A 16636-nucleotide genomic window follows, 5' to 3' on the forward strand; every position below is an offset into this window, starting at 1 on the left:
CTGTCCCCGTGGTGAACAGTGCGCTTTTGCGAGGTTGCAAGGAAACGAAACGTTCTGGATGCAGGGAGAAGGGCGCCGAGAAACGGGAGAAACGGCCGGTTGAGTCGGAACTTACGGACGGTGGAGCTCATAAACGGCAGAACCTTCGTAGAGTCCTCCGGGGTTTAGCAAAGGTGAGGCCGAAGGGTTCTCGGAACGAGATGACTCCAGATAGCCAAACGAGATTGGCAAGTCTTTTCGCGACTGCCACGTTTTTGCGTCCATGTGTATTTTCGGCCTGCAGACCGAAACGTGATTGCTTCCCAAAAATAAAGAGACCTGCCTTTGGTCAGAAGCCCGCTTATTGAGCCAGTAAGCAAGAGGGTGGACCTCTCAAGATCTCGGTCCTCCGAGTAGCCGTGCTATATTTCGAGTGTCTGCTTAGCGGAAGCATGGCAGCCGACCCCCGCCACCGTCAGCCAGTCATCGTGGCTCGAATGCGGATTAGCGGCGGGCAGAAGAGGCGCACGAGGATGGAGTCGTGAGGGGTTGAATAGACCACCTAGCCGCGCCCACCCGCGATGGTCGAACGGCCTCGAGGAAGAACGGAATGGTGAGGTGACATTATAGACGTTCAAATGACAGACCCGACTCCTGTGAGGGTACCAAAGGCGACCCTGGCACGCCTCGAGCGCCACATTGAAGAGAACCGGTGGGTTGCAGTAAAAGAATTGAGGCATTTTGACGACGCGAGAATGAAATGGAACGACAAGTACGAATTCTGTATGCGTATTATCGGACGTCTTAGTGGGACTCGAGGCTTTTCGAGACAGCTACATGGAGGGCGAAGGTTTGCAAAACAGGCGACAGAGTTGGCACCATGTCGGCTATCTTGGACCCAGTCCCATAGGATCTTGGAGGGGTTCAAAGATTCCACAAAGCCAAGAACGGGCTCGGAGACAACCAAGAGTCTTGGCTTCTGGAGACCCGCGCGCTTTGCAACGTATTACGACGTGCTTCAAGAGCCAAGAGGGTAACCAAGAATGACTGTCAGCGACTCGCTGGCAGACGCCATCTGCTCTCTGGATGACAGCGCCGTCTATTTTGTTGAAATTCCTTTCTCTGATGAGTTGGACTAAACCCGCGCATCACCGCGCCAGGGTCAGCACTTGGTTCGTGATCTTCGGAAGATGAGATTGCCGCGGCGTTGGTAAGTTCTGACTTGTGGCTGTGTGGCACGTAGGATTGTCACTCTGCTCTCAGTGTTGTGTTCTATGATTCCAGACGCTGTCAGACGGGTGGGACTTGAGCCATGCGATGCCATGCCATGCGATGTCATGGACTCAAGGTCGCCAGGCTCACCGTGCAGGGTCCTGGTATTCCACAACTTGTGGCCGCCTTCTACGAGGCCAAGATCCGCATAGGCCGGCCGAGCTCAGGTTGACCGCAGGACGAAATGGCTTGCCCGTGACGGTGTACGATGTGTGGACGTGCAGCACTGCAGAGAACGTGGTGTGCCCTGGCCGTAGACTCATACGCAGTAGAGGCAGAAGAAACGGTCGGAATTGTGAAAAGTGACGGTTGACGGAAGAAGCTGCAAAGGGCCGGCAAACAGGCCCCTCCCAGCCACTGGCAACCCCACCACTTTCTCTCCTGCCGTCTCCAGGTCCGTTGGTCAGCTGCCTTGGTGCCTTGCGACCTTAGACGCGCATTGCGCCAGGCATCTCCGCAGTTTGCTTATGTACGTACCATCATCCTTGAGTGTACGTACCTCTCAGACTTCTGCCATGCTCCGTCCTCCTCCTCCGCGACCTGCCGTTTTCTTTCCATTCTCCTTGGCCTCGACCCCCTTCGTCTCATGTCCAACCAGGAAGAGGGCAACCTTCTTTTCTGCCTCGAGGGATTTGTCCAAGGACCCTTGTCTATCCATTCTGTTGGCCTGCCTTGCGAGAAACCGACTCTCTTCCCCCTTCTGGGTGGCACAGGAAGATGACACACATTTCCATCTTCATCGCGAAAGATACCCTCCCGCCTCGCGTTCTGCCTCCAAGAGTCAAAGCCACCTACCTACCTTGGATCAAAGGATGCCCTCGATGGTAACGGCAGGGTAACCCTTCAAGACGGCAGCGACATGAACCTCCAAGCATGGACCAGGGGCAATGGCACGGTAGGTAGCATCAGCAACACAAACTGAGCATTGGTACATTCTCAATGGGTTGCGTCCGTGATTCCTTTCCTCTATTCGGTCTGTCTATCTCGCTCTCTCTTCAGTGTCTCCATCCTGCTGCACTCATTCATCATGGACTAGATCCAGATGCCATCATGTACCCTGGCCAGGAGACCCAAAGGCACGATCCCCCCTTGCTCCGCCTTGCATTCTGAAAAGGAAGCCTACCTTGTCAGACCCGAACCCCAAGTCTTAGTGCGCCTCCTTCGGGTGTGTGTGTGTGCAAGTGTGGTATGGATAGATGGATCTCTACCCTCACCTTCACACTGAGATGGGTGGCAGGGTTCGGTCGTCCGTCCGTCTCATCCACAACTCTCTTTAGTCTTTTCTCCCCCTTCCTACCAAGCTTTCGAGCAACGAGCAACAGACTTTGATGATATAAAGTCCATCTCCCAGTTCCGTCCCGTCTTCTCAATCTCCCGGCCCGTCTCACAGCATAAACCTTCCTCATCTCTTCGACGATTTCCTTGTTTCCAACTCTCGATTCGAATCACTGCTTTTCAGAAAACATTGTTCGTCCATCCTCATCTGTCTCCCAATTTCATATTTAGTAGTACCCGTCACCCACGTTAGCTCTGCATCTCTGTCTCGGTCAAAGAAGCACCACCTCAACCACCCCAACCCCATCGCAGCGCGTTTAAGCGCCGTACCTATTCTCAGCTCAAGGAATTGCTCCACACACCAATCCCGTCCCCCCGGTCTTGTCTCTAAACGGCCCGCCGCATTCCCCATTTCCTGACCGGAGCCGACGCAACCTGCCTGTTTCCCTCCAAGGAAGCGATCTAAGAAAAGAAATCACTCCAATCTCTTATTCCGGCCCTCGTGCGTGTGTCGTGCATATTTTCGGTGTGGTGGCCTGGTTGCTACTGCATATATCTTTTACTCTCCTCCCGCCTACTACTCGCGTTTACACATCTAATCATCCTTCCAACACCCGCGGATCACCACCCTCTTCTCCACCACCTCCTCCTCCAACAGCCACCCAGTCAACAGCCAACATGCTCGCCAAGACATTCCTGTTGCTGGCCTCCCTGGCTCTCGTCTCCGCCGCCCCGGCCAAGAGACAATCCGGCTGCGTCTCCAAACCTACGGCTCCGACCCTCCCCGTCAACGGCAATGGTATGTAAACCAACAACACCAACTTCAAGCTAAGAAGAAAAGCATCACTAACACCCACACTTCAAGGCGTCGAACTCCCCGCCCCGGCAGCAGACCTGGTCCTCAAGCACATCGCCCTAGGCCACGGCATCCAAAACTACACCTGCACTTCCGTCAACGCAACCGCCATCACCGCAACGGCAACCGGCGCCCTGGCAGGCCTCTACGACGCTCAACCCCTCTATCCCGCCACCGGTCCCGCCTCCCTCGCCTCCGTCGACATCTTCAACGGCCTCACCACAAACGCAGTCTGGTCCACCCCTCTCCCCCTCACCTCCGACGGCACCTCCAAATTCGGCGCCTCCGCCACCACGCCCTTCCCGGCCAAAGCCGACCTCGTCATGCCCGGCATCGCGCCGATGAAGCAGCTCGGCGTCCACTTCTTCGACAACACGGGCGTGCCCACCTTCCAGGTCGGCGAGGACTTGTTCAGGGGCGCAAAGCTCAACGGCACAAAGGCCCCGGCCTCCGCTGACGTCGGCCCGGAGAAGACTGGCTCCGTCGACTGGCTTTTGCTTGGTGACAAGGGCGGCAGCAAGGGTGTCACTGCCGTCTACCGCGTCGTCACCGCCGGCGGCGTCGCGCACCAGTGTACCACCCCCGGTGCCACCGACAGCGTTCCGTACGCGGCGTACTACTGGTTCTACGGTCCCAAGGCATGAAAAGAGAGCCTTGAATCTCTTACTGGGATGACTCTCCAGGACGAGTCTGGCGTTTAAAAACTAAATCGGGGTTACAACGGCGTTCAACGGTTCTCGGATATCGAGAATTCTTTTCACAGAACCCGGAACAAACTTTTCTTCTTCATCATTCACTCACCAAAATCATATTTGGATTATATACCCCCAGCACGGACGGATCACGGGTTCGGGTACACTTAAGACATAATGTGGCTATTTACTTACTCCACTCGAGGAGGGAAAGCATCGCAGATAGATGTTGGGGCTTCATATGCTGTCTCTCTCACTTTTTATTTCAACTGTATCTACTTTGGCGTTTGACGGTATATAGTCTCATCGGGGGCAAACAAACTACTCATTTACATCTCACACCTCTCTGGTTACGAATCGTGTTGTGCAGTGACAGCCATTTGGACTCCGACCCGCTCGCTCTGCGTTATTGCTTCCTATCATGGTCATGACGTAAACTTGCTTGACGATAGCATGCTGTCAACTTCTCAAGAGTCCAGGACTTACCAGCAGAACCTGAGAAAAGCCCGCCTGATATTCTCAACTGAAAGTTGCATGAGTATGCCGCCATCTCGGCCACCAGTGCACCATTCCACATAACCGAGATGAGTAGAAGCGTTCAGTCCCTGCGGACACATCACACACGAACAGAGATTAAAAACTGACAAGTAGCCGCCCAAGGGACGATAGCACTACAAGCGCGACATCGCATGATAGGGAATTAAGTAAATTTGGGGGCTGCTGTCATCTTTGTCGTGTTCATTCAACCCCTCGGGCGATCCAGTCCCCCAGTGTTTCGACTTTGTCCTCCTCTTTTCTTCTTCCTTCTCCTCTCTCCTCCAGATGGAAGAGCGGCCGTCATCAAGATCAATTCCACTGTCTTCTAACGCTGATCTCTCTCCTCCTCCCCACCTGACGTGTAAAATCGCGGAAAGACATCACATCCAAAACAAAATTCTGAAATTGCCCGCCAGAGTCTGCAAACCAAACACCGATTTTGCTAGTCGTTCATGCGCGATTCCGCGCAGCGCACCAATCCATGAAGAACTTTCGACGGCTTTATCTCCGGTGATCGAGGCCGCCAGCAAGGTCCGCCTCCAGGCCGCCTCCTTGGCCGCCGTACTCCTGAGGCCGAGGGTCCGAAGAGCTCCATCCCTGGTTGCCTCCGGTGGGAATTGGCACTTGGCCGCCACCCTGCTGTCCAGCAGCCTGCGTGCCGGCCTGGGTAGCTCCGGGGACGGTGCGAACCAACTGGCGGAAACGGTAGACCTCATCCAGGATCATCTTACGCATGTCGCCAACATCTTCAACGACCTCAAAGTCGAAGTTGAATGTCGTGGGGCAGTCGGGCTCGTCGGAAGCATCATGCCAGATGTGCAGGTAGGGGTGCTCAAGAGCTTGCTCGACGCTGATACGGCTCGAGGGGTCAAAGGCAAGCATGCGATCGAGGAGGTCGAGGGCGTCAGGGTTGGCCTGAGGGAACAGGCTGGGGAAGGTTTTCTTAGGCATGAAAGGAAGGTTGCGGACGTATTCCTGGGCGCGGGGCGAGCCGATGCGGGACAAAGTCTCTTCGTTGGGGGTTCCGAGAATGTGCAGGATTTGGTTCAGCTGGTCGACGTAGTCACGACCCTTGAAGAAGGGACGGCCTCCGAGAAGCTCGGCCAAAATGCAGCCGACGGACCAAACATCAACTATCGCGTGGTTAGCATCTCACTCAAATGCAGTTATGCAACGCCTTCTGGGATACGTACTAGCTTTGGTGTAGCTTTGGAAGCTCAGCATGATCTCGGGAGCACGGTACCATCTGGTAGCAACATATTCCGTCATGTAACCAGCATTCTCCTCAGGATCGACGGAGAAGCCACGCGCCAGACCGAAATCGCAAATCTTGAGCTCGCAATCGGCGTTGACGAGCAGGTTACCGGGCTTCAGATCACGGTGCAGGACGTTGGCGGAGTGGATGTACTTGAGACCACAGAGGATCTGGTAGATGAAGGACTGGAAATGGGCGTCGGTCAGCGGCTGGCCGGATCGGATGATGGCTGCCAAATCGCATTCCATGAGCTCTGTAGCAGAACAAAAGAGTTAGCATAGCTGATTCGACCGGGGCGGCGGATGCACGCGATAGAAAGCGTACCCTCGTAGAGATATGTCTCGTTGAAGTTATCGGGTCGGGGGATGTCCATATCGTAGAGGCAGGTAATCTGTCAAAGCGGGCAAGTCAGCTTTCATTTTCTGGCGTGGGCGGTGGTGCAGCCGCGTGGCGATGAGGCTGCGCGGGGTTCTTGGGACAGCTTCGAAAGCGGGCATAGGGGAAGACTCACGTTGCGGTGTCCCCTGAAGTGCTGGAGTAGCTTGATTTCGCGCAAGGCGCGCTTGGCCAGGATCTTCTTGCTGAACACATTTGTGACCTTCTTGATGGCGACGCCCTCCTGGGTCTGGTTGTTCACGGCGGCGCTGTGTGAGGGGAGTATTCGTCAGCTTCTTGGCCAAATGGCGGGGCAGCGGTGGTGGCAGCAGCATCAGCATCAGCGCCAGCAGCGCAGACAGCGACAGCCGATGGGATGAGGGGAAGAGCAGGTTAAAGGTCGTACGCACCAGACAATGCCGTAAGCTCCCTGACCGAGCTCCTTGGTCACGGTGTATCGCTCGTCGACGATGAAGTCCTGGTTGAAGACCTTGAAGACCTTACGTCCTTGCAAATCAGCCATGTTTGCGAGGTTTGTGTGCTGTTCGTTTGGGGGAGGTTTTCGAGTTGGTGTTGGGGTTGGAGCTGTTGTTTTTTCGAGCTTGGAGGATTGGCGTGTCGGGCTTGTCGAGAAATCGAGGGGTATCTTTGGCGAGTCAATCGAGGCAAAGGTGGGGAAGCAAGCAAGGAATGCGATGCGATGCGACAGTTGCGGAACAGACAGGGTAGCGGGATCAACCGAAAAGAACGGCTCGTCCAAGCAGTGACAACAGCAGCAGCAGCAGTGACAACGCTCAACGCGAATGGGTGAGGGGATAGCAGGCTGTATTATAAAGGTAGGCAGAGCAGCGTCTGTTGTTTTCTTCGGAATCTTTCCTCAGTGAAATATGCTGGATGACAATGCGGTGTCGCCGGAACAATTCTCGTCTTTGTCCCGCAGTGGAGGGGTGAGTTGGGATGAGATGTGAAAGGAAGAAAGACGGGAGGAGAGGAAGTGAGCAGAGGGAGGAAGGTCCAAAGATATTGTGCGATTCCTCAGGTACCTAAGGTACGGTAGGTAAGGAAAGTAAGGCCAGGTTAGTTAATGGGCAGGAGCAAGAGATAAAGTAGAGGTACCACACCACAAAGTGTACCTTTCACCTTACGTCTTAGGATAGGACGACGGGGAAATGGCCTTGAGGGGAATTGGGGAGGGGATGATGGGACTAGACAGGATCAAATGGGATGGCCAGACCGGGAGACAGCGCCTTATGGGATGGAGCATTCACAGTTTGAGGCAAGAAAAGGCGATAAAATGGTCAAAGGCACGAGCCGAGGGGGAGGGCTCCATTTGGGAGGGACTGTCATGGACCTGACATTTGGATAGTGGACTTAAATGGACCTGACCTTCTGGGTCCTTGAACAGAGACAGAAAGCAACAAGGGAAAAGGCAGATGGAAAGGGGGGGCAAGGCAAGCAAGCAGCTGTATTGGCACACTCCATTTCATTGAAGACAAGTGGGATCTGTGGGTTGGCTTGACTTGAGGATTGTGACTGGACATTGGATGCTTGAGTCCTGACACCTGGAGATGATGAGACTTGGCCCAAGGCTGAGTGCGGTGAAGTATTGGTAGACTACCTACGAATACCTAGTACCTTGGATGATAAGTGTGTGGATGTATCCGTACTTCTTCTTGGTACCTTGTTCAGATTGATGGTAGGATATTAGCAGGAGAATGAATGGAAGAGAGGGGTGAGAGGGGTATGGGTACTGCGTAGTGGGCTGAAGCTCCCCCCCCCCCCCATCCCGTGCTCTTGTGTCTCTGCCTTACGAGGAAGCCCCGACCACGTCGCAGCACTCAAGGTACTAGTGCTACGGTAGTACCTGGTGCCTAGCTACCTTACTTGAGTAAAGTATCCGTAGTTAGTCGGCTGTCTTGGATCCAGTCTAACCAATGTCAAGCCAATGGATACATCAAGAGCTCAAGATCTTGAGCTTCCTGCGTGGGAACATGGGAAAACTGCAAGGCAAGGTACAAGGTACAAGCTGCTGCTGACGTTAGGCCAGGAGCGACTTGGCGTGAAGAGACGTGTGGACCCACACTACGATCCCCAGTCCCGCACTTGATTTGCTGGCTGGGTCTCTGTGAGGCCTCTCATTGGCTCCATCCTCAGATGAAAGGCTCCATTTACCTCGGGCCAGTAACCGCTGAGCATCGTGACTGGACTTTTAGAGATGCAGCTTTTCGCAACCGCGCGACAAATCATCGCCATGGATCGTACAGACCACCCTCACTCAAATCCTCGGTTGAGAATTGAATATGGGTCCAAGGCTGGCCTGGCGGCTTTTTACACGAGCAGAAACGACCTCATTTTCGCAGATATATACAGCGTGAGTACCTGCACCAATGACCGGCTCTAACACATCAATCAAGATTCTGCAATGGGGAAGAGAGTTTGGGATACGAATACTGCAATTTCTTTGCTTGATGCCTGGATGCTGCATCCCAACACAAAAGGGACAAAGTTTGGTCTTTGGAATGCAGTGGCAGCTCAGCGCCGGCTGAAGAGCCCCAGGACTTTGGACCTTTAAAGTGAGACACTTTTGACTGTCAGACCTTCGTCCTGGCCCGCATTTGGCCCAGATGTGAGCACCGTCAAAACTTTGAACTGAAGGCCGATTCAGCCGCGCCTCATCCACAATCATATAGGTCGGAACGAGACGAACCAAGCAACTGCACCCAAGGCAGGTTGCTGAAAATGCGAGCTTTAGGCTACCCCTCTCTTCCATGGTCAAAATGCACCATTGCATTATCATGTAAGCTTAGAGGTGTCAGCATCAGACACATTAATCATTCCTCATTCGCAGGATCCCGAAATATCGCACCTCATCCAACACCACAGCTCTCGAGGGATCTACCGTAAGCAGTTCGTCCACCGTCTTTTGCGCAGTCATCCTCGACGGCGTAGGTAAGCTACTCCTCCCATTATTGGGCAGCACTACCATAGCAACCCAGGTACATCGATGTGTACTGGACAAATAGGGCTGAAGAATCTCTGACCTGTACCACGAACATCTGCTCAGACAGTGCTGGTTTCCAAATACTGCTTTCCCTTGGGCCACCTGGTGCTCTGCCATCTTCGTATGCGATGCCAAGGCTCAAGTGCCTAGCTGCTGCCGCCGCCAATGACGCTAGCTTGCGCGTAGCCGACATCTCGAATCCCATTTCGCTTAGGCACCTCGACCCCTCGAGCTCTCTTCAACGGCGTCTACGGCTCCATCCTCATCTGGCCGTCTTGCCGTTGTCCTGCACTTGGGACCTACATTGGCTGGCAACTGCATGGAATCTAATCTTCTATATGCATCTTGTAGCTGTGGAATCAATCAAACCAAACACACGCTTAAATGCTCCTCTTTTCTCTGCCTTTCCTTCTCTAATAATGCAGCATAATCAATCGGGCAGCGCGGCAAGCTGTTCTCAATGGCCTACCCATCCCTCTTGTCCCTGTCCTGACGCCTTGTCGTGGACAAGATGATCGTCAACGACAAACCCATATTTGGCACACAGCCAGTCAGATCTCTGCTGCAACGCGTGACGCCGCCCTCAAGTCGTGTTTCGCGGCGCGTCGGCGGCCCTTTATCCTCATCCATCTGGCTCCAGTGCCGTCTTCGCCGCGGTCGCAAACCCGCGATCCTTCTATGCTTTAGGGTCGACGTTGGGGAAGACGTGCTTTAAAAAGTTGGTCGAGAACCGCGTGCACTGCTCATAAGCCTTTGCGAAGCCCTCGTCGCCACCGTAGTAAGGGTCGTTGACCACCTCCGACCTCGGTCCTCCTGAAAACTCGCCAAATAACATCACCTTGGCCTTTGAATCGGTGTGGCCTCGTTGTTGTAGGTTTTGGAGGTCTCGTAGGTTGGATCGGTCCATAGCGAAGACGTAGTCGAACTTGTTAAAGTCTGAGGGCGACACCTAAACATTGGGAAAGCGTGACGGTCAGCAAGTCTGTTCTCTCTTCAGACCCGCCCGGGCGCACCCTGTGAGAGAGGGAGCACCATCGTACCTTGCGACCAGCGTGGTAGTAATCCGTTATGCCGTGGTCTTCGAGCGTCGCCATAGTTCTATCATCTGGAGGATCGCCGACATGGTAGGCCGCTATTGTTGCGCAGAAAGACCGCGTCAGCTTTGCTTTGCGCACGAGAAGTGGTAGAGGAATTGGGTTCATCATGACGTATCCGCCATAATTCGTACCTGTGCCGCAAGAATCCACCTTTGAGATGAGGCCCTTGTACTGAGGCTTTTGCGCAAAGTTGCGAAACACGCCTTCTGCCATTGTCGAGCGGCAAATGTTGCCGAGGCAGACAAATAGGACTGATACCGGTTGTTCCGTCATGATTTCCCTGTAGTTGTCCAGGGGCAGTGTGATGTGAAAGAAAGTGGAAGTTGTCGCGCCTTTAGCCAAGGTGGACTTTGTTCAGGTCCGACTGCCCCGCGGCCGCCAATCTGGGATGGAGGGGCACTGGTGTACCGTGTCTGAGTAATCAGACCTCGCACGGCAGGCACTGCAGGTGGGTCCGCCATTTCGTCACCGACTTCTTCGCGGAGCCAGCGATTCCGTCTTATCATCAACCACCTCTCCAATCCCGACTTACATATATATCGCTCGCTACCAGACTTCGCATGCTTTGCTATTCGTCTCTAACCTAACTTAACTTTGCACTTGTCTGCAAGTAAGACTGAAAGAGTCTGGCAGCTCGCCGTCACCCAACTTTATGCTTTCTAAACCCCAGTACGAGAGAATACGATGTTACCCACGCGAAGCTGGGCTAGAGTCGTGGCACCACTGAGAAAGGTTTTCTCATATCACAGATTGAAGTGGTTCTGTGGCTCGACAGCTATGCCGAGGAAACAAAGTTGGGATGGCTCCAATTCGAGAGCCGAACTTTGCAGTCTACGGTCGAACCAGCAACAAGGCAGGCACCCGCTTCGGCCGTGCACCCGTCTCAGTTATTGGGCTCGAATTATCGTTCAGCATGCGTGGCTGCAATCAACTATGAAAACGGTGACCACCTCAAGTGGACGTCGAGAATAGAGGTGAACCTCCACGGCCGCTGTGAGGGCGGCTTGCGAGGAACGAATCAACATCCCACGCGCTAACGGCTTCGGATTCGATACCTCATCTCGCCGCCAATCTTCTGCCCGGCACTCCGTTTGCATTCCTATGCTCTACAATCGCTGAGCAACCCATCGGGTCGGACACCTGCCAAGCTCACGACAGATTTCAAACTGCTAGATACTCGGATTGGGGCAAGTTGGTAACTGGAACGGGAGTGTATGGAGCAACGACCAGCTTGAGACTGTCGCTACGGTTTGACATTTGCCAATGCTCCTGAGCATGAGGAGTCTCGAGGCCCGGAACAATCAATTGCTTGCCCATCTAGCATCATATCTCTGAGTAACGCGTTTCCTACAAGCGCACGACAACATGAGAGAATCCTTGTGGCGCCTCCCATTCGCCACAAGGATGAAGGCTTTTCCCAGCTGAAGGTCAAATGGCATTCTGTCAGAAGAAGAAACTGCTCAAGGCAGACACTGCTTAGGCAAACACGATGAAGCTAGCGGCTCACAATGCGTGAATGTCCGCTAGAGGTAGACGCTCCACGTTGGTCGATTGGTGGATAAGAGTGTGCAATCAGAGTCTGCGAGGCTAATGAAAAGGATGAGGAAACCAATTTCGCGTGGCCAATAGACCCGGAACGCACGGCCTCGGCCATCCGGTTGATAGCTACGCCTCCGAAAACACCACGTCGGTTGTTCTTCACGTCTGATCATGCTTGACTCATGATCCCCCAATCTTACGTTTGGGGTCGATTACATTTCTCTCCACGAAAGGCCGCTGGCTCGATAGCTGAAAAGTGCGACTGGACGAGATAACTCGCAGAGACTGGCAAGCATTCGTCCGATATTCTGGTCGAGGCACGGGAGGGCACAGGAACACAGGCCACACACCATGCGAGAAGCGTCGGACGGCTAATGCAGGTGTTTCTCAGTGCATTCCCTGCACCCACGAATGGAGCACTTCGATTGGCCAAGCGTCTGATCTTCCTCTTTCCGACCTGCAGGTGACAGGGGCCTGCGGGAAGCTTAGTTGATGCCGGATGAGCTTAACCAACTTCCCCTGAGCCTGCATTCCTCAGAGCGAAGACCCAGGCAACTGGTCGTCAACGTCATGTATCTGAGACCTTGAGGGCGCATTCGTCGGGAAAGATGGACAGCTGCTCGGGAAAAGTCCAGACTCGAGCGATTGCACAAGAGGGCATCTCAAACCGCAAGCTGGTCAGCTTGTCCCGCCTCCAGGGCCCTTGCCTGAGCTTCGGTTTCCGCGCGCAGACGTTTGCGGAAGATCGATCACAGCTCGGAACTGGAGGATGGAGGATTGATGCTACCAACTGACCCAGAATCCCCTCTAGCCGCCTTTGTTCACGGTCAGAGGGAAAACTAGCACCTGCGCCACGACTACTAGACAGCACTGCAAAACGAGCCAGTCCGAGCGGTGCATTTCGTGAGAGCTCCAGCGGCTTCACGCCAAGTGAGCTGTGGCGGCCGATCATCTCTAGACTGACAGTAGACGTTCTGCCACAGAACGGATGACAAGGCTCGAGTGAGCAGCTGTCTGAGGGGGGTTGGCCCGCTCGGTTGAATCCCTCACCAATAATTCCCATCACTGTCCCATAATCCCCATCCGTCGTCTTGCCTGATCCGGGGTGCGAGACAGCTACGGCGCGCCGGCGTAGACCGCGTCTTGGCTACGTTTGGAGCTCTCGGCGGTTTACCTCTATGAGCTTGTGCCATTCCGGCGACCGGTTGCTGTTGATGCCACAGTCTTGGCGTCTCGTTCGATGCTCTTTATAAGACCACTTCGTCCTCTCTCGCAACCGGTCTGCTACTTTATTCTACTTTGCGTTTGCTCCTACACGTCTTATCAGCTACTTCACCACACCTCGACATCCCGCACTTACTTCGATCCAACCTCGGCCCCGAACCATCACAGCCAACCGCCAAGATGAAGTACACCATTGTCGTATCTCTCCTTGCCGCCCTTGTGGCCGCCGAGACCATCGATCAGCTCGTTGCCGAGATTCCCACTTGCGCGGTCACTTGCATCCGTGACGGTGCCCAGTCTGTCAACTGCGATATCACAGACTTTGCCTGCTCTTGCGGAAAGGTCGAACAGCTTACAGCCAAGGTCGTGCCCTGCCTTGCTTCCTCCGGCTGCAGCTCGACAGATCAAGCCAGTATGTGATCCCACAAAGCATGAGAAAGGCATTCAGGTTTTTGAACAACAGAGCTAACACATCTCCAGCGGTACTTCAGCTCGCCTCTCAGATCTGCGCCCAGGTCGCCGCAGGAGGCACATCTTCCGGCACCGCCTCTGCTGGCTCCGTCACCGCTGCCGCGACTACGGCTTCCGGCACATCAACCTCCTCCCGCAGCGGCACCGCAACAGGAGCTGCCGTCACCACTACAACGTCACCAGCCGCCGCTGGTCGGGCTCAGGTCGCTGGCTGGGCTGGAGCCATCGCCGCGGCCGCTGCGTTCGCTCTCTAAATCCACTTTTCTCACCTACCAGTTGTGGCTTTGATTTAAACAACATCTTTACTTCATCCCTTGTAATTGATATACCCAATGCAAGAGGAAAGATTGCGGATTGCGGAGTTTAGCGGGAAAAAGAGAAATAGCCAGCACACCTGACGATGGAAGTCTTGATGTAGTTGTACGCGCATGCATATCTAGTTCTATCAGCTGATTAGTGGCAATGTAAACCCGAAGAAACATTGATATCCCAGATTGAATCATCTACGATTCCGTCTTCGCCCCCGTCTCTATCATCATCTTATGTCAATACCGTCTAAGTCTATTGGGTATCACGAATCCCACCATCTCCTCTCGTCTTATCCAAGTCCGAATTTGCCCAAGGCACTTCCGTCACCGCCATCCGCACCGTCCAGCCATCCATGCAGGTCATCCATGGCAGCAAATTGCGCAGCATACCTCATCCCCTCGCGCCGCCTCTTCTCAACCATCTTCCAGTCCCATGCGCCGTCGTCGGCGACATCGCTCAGATCAACACTCTCGTCCCCGACACCGTTCTCGCCGCCCTGCCATCCGCCCTCGGTGGGCCTGTGCGGCAGCAGCTCGCTCGCCTCGAGAGCGACGGCCGGGTGCACCGTCAACCGCCCAATCTTGAAGACGTACTTGCTCACGCCCGTGGCGTAAATCTTCTTCTCCCAGTCCGCGCTGTTGCTGCTCGCGTCGCCGCTGGTGTTCCTCCGGACCCGCGCGGTGCCGAATTTCGGATCAAGCCACTCTGTCGGCCGCGCGGTGCCCTTGGGGACAAAGTGCGTGACAATGTACAGCCACTTGCGGTCCCACGAGAGGATGCGGGACCACATCTCGTAGGGGGCGTAGGCCGTGATCTCGCGGCGGAAGGAGCAGTGTACGGCGCCGAGCATGATGCCGAGCGGGCCGCGGGCGGGTTTTGAGGTTTTGGGGTCGAGTACGAGTTTTGTTGTCGCATTGTGGGTGAGTTGGCGGAAGCCGGGGCGGAGGAGGTAGGTGCAGAGGTGGGTGCGGGAGACGTCGAGGTCGGAGAAGTAGGTTGAGTTGGACTTGTGGATGTTGTAGTCTATCTCGGTGATGGGGGCGTGGGATTGGGAGATCATGGGGCGGAAGAGGGAGCGCGGGCCGAGGCGGGGGGATTTGCGGATGAAGAGGTGGTAGATTATTGCGTGCCATACCCGGTACTGTTTGTGAAGGTGTTAGTCTTTTGGCTGTTCTTGTCTTCTGTCTGTAGACAAGAGAGAGGAGGTTTAACATACGGTCCAGACAAAGGGCATGTTCTTGAGGTTCAGCAGGGCAAAGATGAGCATGAGTATGCGGCTGAATTTGCCCGGGCCGGTGAAGAAGCTGGCGAGGACGATGCGCCAGTGAATCTTGTAGGCGGCGTACGCCAGACCGCTGGCGCCGGCGAGGCGGATGAGGCGGACGACGCGGACGGGGACGCGATCGAAGTCGGCCTCGGTGCGCGAGGCCTTTGCGATTGCGGACGCCATCTTGTGTATCTGTTTCGCTGGTGTTGTTTTCTCCTTGAATGGCTGAGACCTTCAGGAAGCGGACGTCTTCTTACCCGCGACGACCGGTGCTTCCCGTCGCCGTCTGGTCGGAGAAGAAGACGGTGAAGATGGGAATATGCGCTGGCGGAGCGCGCCGAGGAGGAGGACGACGAGGACGAAGGCCCAGAGGGGGAGGGAACGGAGGTGGCACCAGAGGGTGGTTGAGCATTGGGCGAGGAGAGAGGTCGCCATGGGTTGGTGATGGGATTTAAATTTCGAAAGGAAATGTAAAGTACTCCGTATGGATTGGGCGCTTGTCTACCGGGTCCACGGAGCTCGTTTTGCGGGCCTCGCACCCACCCCCCGGTCGCTTTGGTTGGGATCGTTTGTTGGTGTTGTTGGGGTCGGAGCGCGAGCGCAAATTATCGTCGATTGGCAGCGATAAGTGACGGAGGACCCCCACTCCCCAAACGGGGTTCGGTGTTTTTTTCTTAGTGCCAGCGTGCCTGTTTGCCCTGGCGTCACAGCGTGGGATGCGTGCTGCACTGTCATGGAAAGTCTGGGCAAAGCTGCTGGACCTCGGCTCAGCCTTTTAGGTTGTTTGTCACCCCCCCTGAAAAGTTCGATTTCGTGAAATTTCTTCTAGAGCCAAGAGAGAAGCCTGACTGTACTGTGTAGTCGGCCTCGGTCGAATCAACAAGGTTCATGCCATCGGAGAGTCGGGCTGAATTGGCATTTGATTGCTGACTCGGATCCCTCGGTATTTGAAGCTTCTTCACGCTCAATATCTACGATTTCCGAATGTTTGGAATTTGTCCACTATGGTAGAGTGGCCAAGCTATCATGCCGTTGTCAAAATTCAAAGTGAACATAATCCCGTCTGTGAAGGCAAACGACTTTGCGGCACAATTCTTGGCTACTTTCTCCCATTCTATTCAAAGAGTGTCTTGCTTCTCACTCCACCTGAAGGTGAGGATTTGTCGGCTCCGAAATTGCAAGACCCGGTCGGGACATGTGGGGCACCTGTCGGCGTCTTGGATGTCGATATTGCTGAACCCATCTTCGGCCTTGCGATCTTATGCGTTGCCCCATCCTGCCTATCTATGCTAGATGCCTAAACATGACGAGAGCAAGTCGCATAACATTTAAAAAAAAACATCAATTCGGATACTGGGATCTATAATTCCACAGCCTTTCTGCGAGGAAAAAAATAAAGGTATGTAAGTATGTGATGCGCTTCGGCCCTTAAGTGATTGGGACACCGGCACAGGTTGAGAGACTGCGAAGTAAACTCACTATGCGAT

General features: G+C 54.5%; 6 protein-coding genes across 6 annotated transcripts; 2 read left to right on the forward strand and 4 right to left on the reverse strand.

Moving 5' to 3' along the window:
• Window positions 1-3204: 3204 nt before the first annotated feature.
• On the forward strand, window positions 3205-4026 carry CPAR01_06463 (malate dehydrogenase; the record flags this gene model as incomplete). Its single annotated transcript, XM_060490735.1, has 2 exons — window positions 3205-3325; window positions 3392-4026. 2 exons carry the CDS (start codon window positions 3205-3207, stop codon window positions 4024-4026), a joined length of 756 nt encoding a protein of 251 aa, XP_060349609.1.
• A 1086-nt stretch (window positions 4027-5112) lies between these two features.
• On the reverse strand, window positions 5113-6764 carry CPAR01_06464 (uncharacterized protein; the record flags this gene model as incomplete). The annotated part of the gene is made up of 5 exons (XM_060490736.1): window positions 5113-5744; window positions 5805-6119; window positions 6191-6257; window positions 6378-6510; window positions 6652-6764. 5 exons carry the CDS (start codon window positions 6762-6764, stop codon window positions 5113-5115), a joined length of 1260 nt encoding a protein of 419 aa, XP_060349610.1.
• Window positions 6765-9918: 3154 nt separating this feature from the next.
• On the reverse strand, window positions 9919-10612 carry CPAR01_06465 (phosphotyrosine protein phosphatase; the record flags this gene model as incomplete). Its single annotated transcript, XM_060490737.1, has 2 exons — window positions 9919-10191; window positions 10283-10612. 2 exons carry the CDS (start codon window positions 10610-10612, stop codon window positions 9919-9921), a joined length of 603 nt encoding a protein of 200 aa, XP_060349611.1.
• Window positions 10613-13282: 2670 nt separating this feature from the next.
• CPAR01_06466 (uncharacterized protein) lies at window positions 13283-13827 on the forward strand (the record flags this gene model as incomplete). The annotated part of the gene is made up of 2 exons (XM_060490738.1): window positions 13283-13514; window positions 13583-13827. 2 exons carry the CDS (start codon window positions 13283-13285, stop codon window positions 13825-13827), a joined length of 477 nt encoding a protein of 158 aa, XP_060349612.1.
• A 344-nt stretch (window positions 13828-14171) lies between these two features.
• CPAR01_06467 (uncharacterized protein) lies at window positions 14172-15332 on the reverse strand (the record flags this gene model as incomplete). Its single annotated transcript, XM_060490739.1, has 2 exons — window positions 14172-15023; window positions 15099-15332. The coding sequence occupies 2 exons, from the start codon at window positions 15330-15332 to the stop codon at window positions 14172-14174; spliced, it is 1086 nt and encodes a 361-aa protein (XP_060349613.1).
• Window positions 15333-15383: 51 nt separating this feature from the next.
• CPAR01_06468 (uncharacterized protein) lies at window positions 15384-15584 on the reverse strand (the record flags this gene model as incomplete). Its single annotated transcript, XM_060490740.1, has 1 exon — window positions 15384-15584. The coding sequence occupies one exon, from the start codon at window positions 15582-15584 to the stop codon at window positions 15384-15386; it is 201 nt and encodes a 66-aa protein (XP_060349614.1).
• Window positions 15585-16636: the final 1052 nt, after the last annotated feature.

This window comes from Colletotrichum paranaense (assembly GCF_030867605.1).
Source record: "Colletotrichum paranaense strain IMI 384185 chromosome Unknown Scaffold_5.1, whole genome shotgun sequence".
Taxonomy (NCBI): domain Eukaryota; kingdom Fungi; phylum Ascomycota; class Sordariomycetes; order Glomerellales; family Glomerellaceae; genus Colletotrichum; species Colletotrichum paranaense.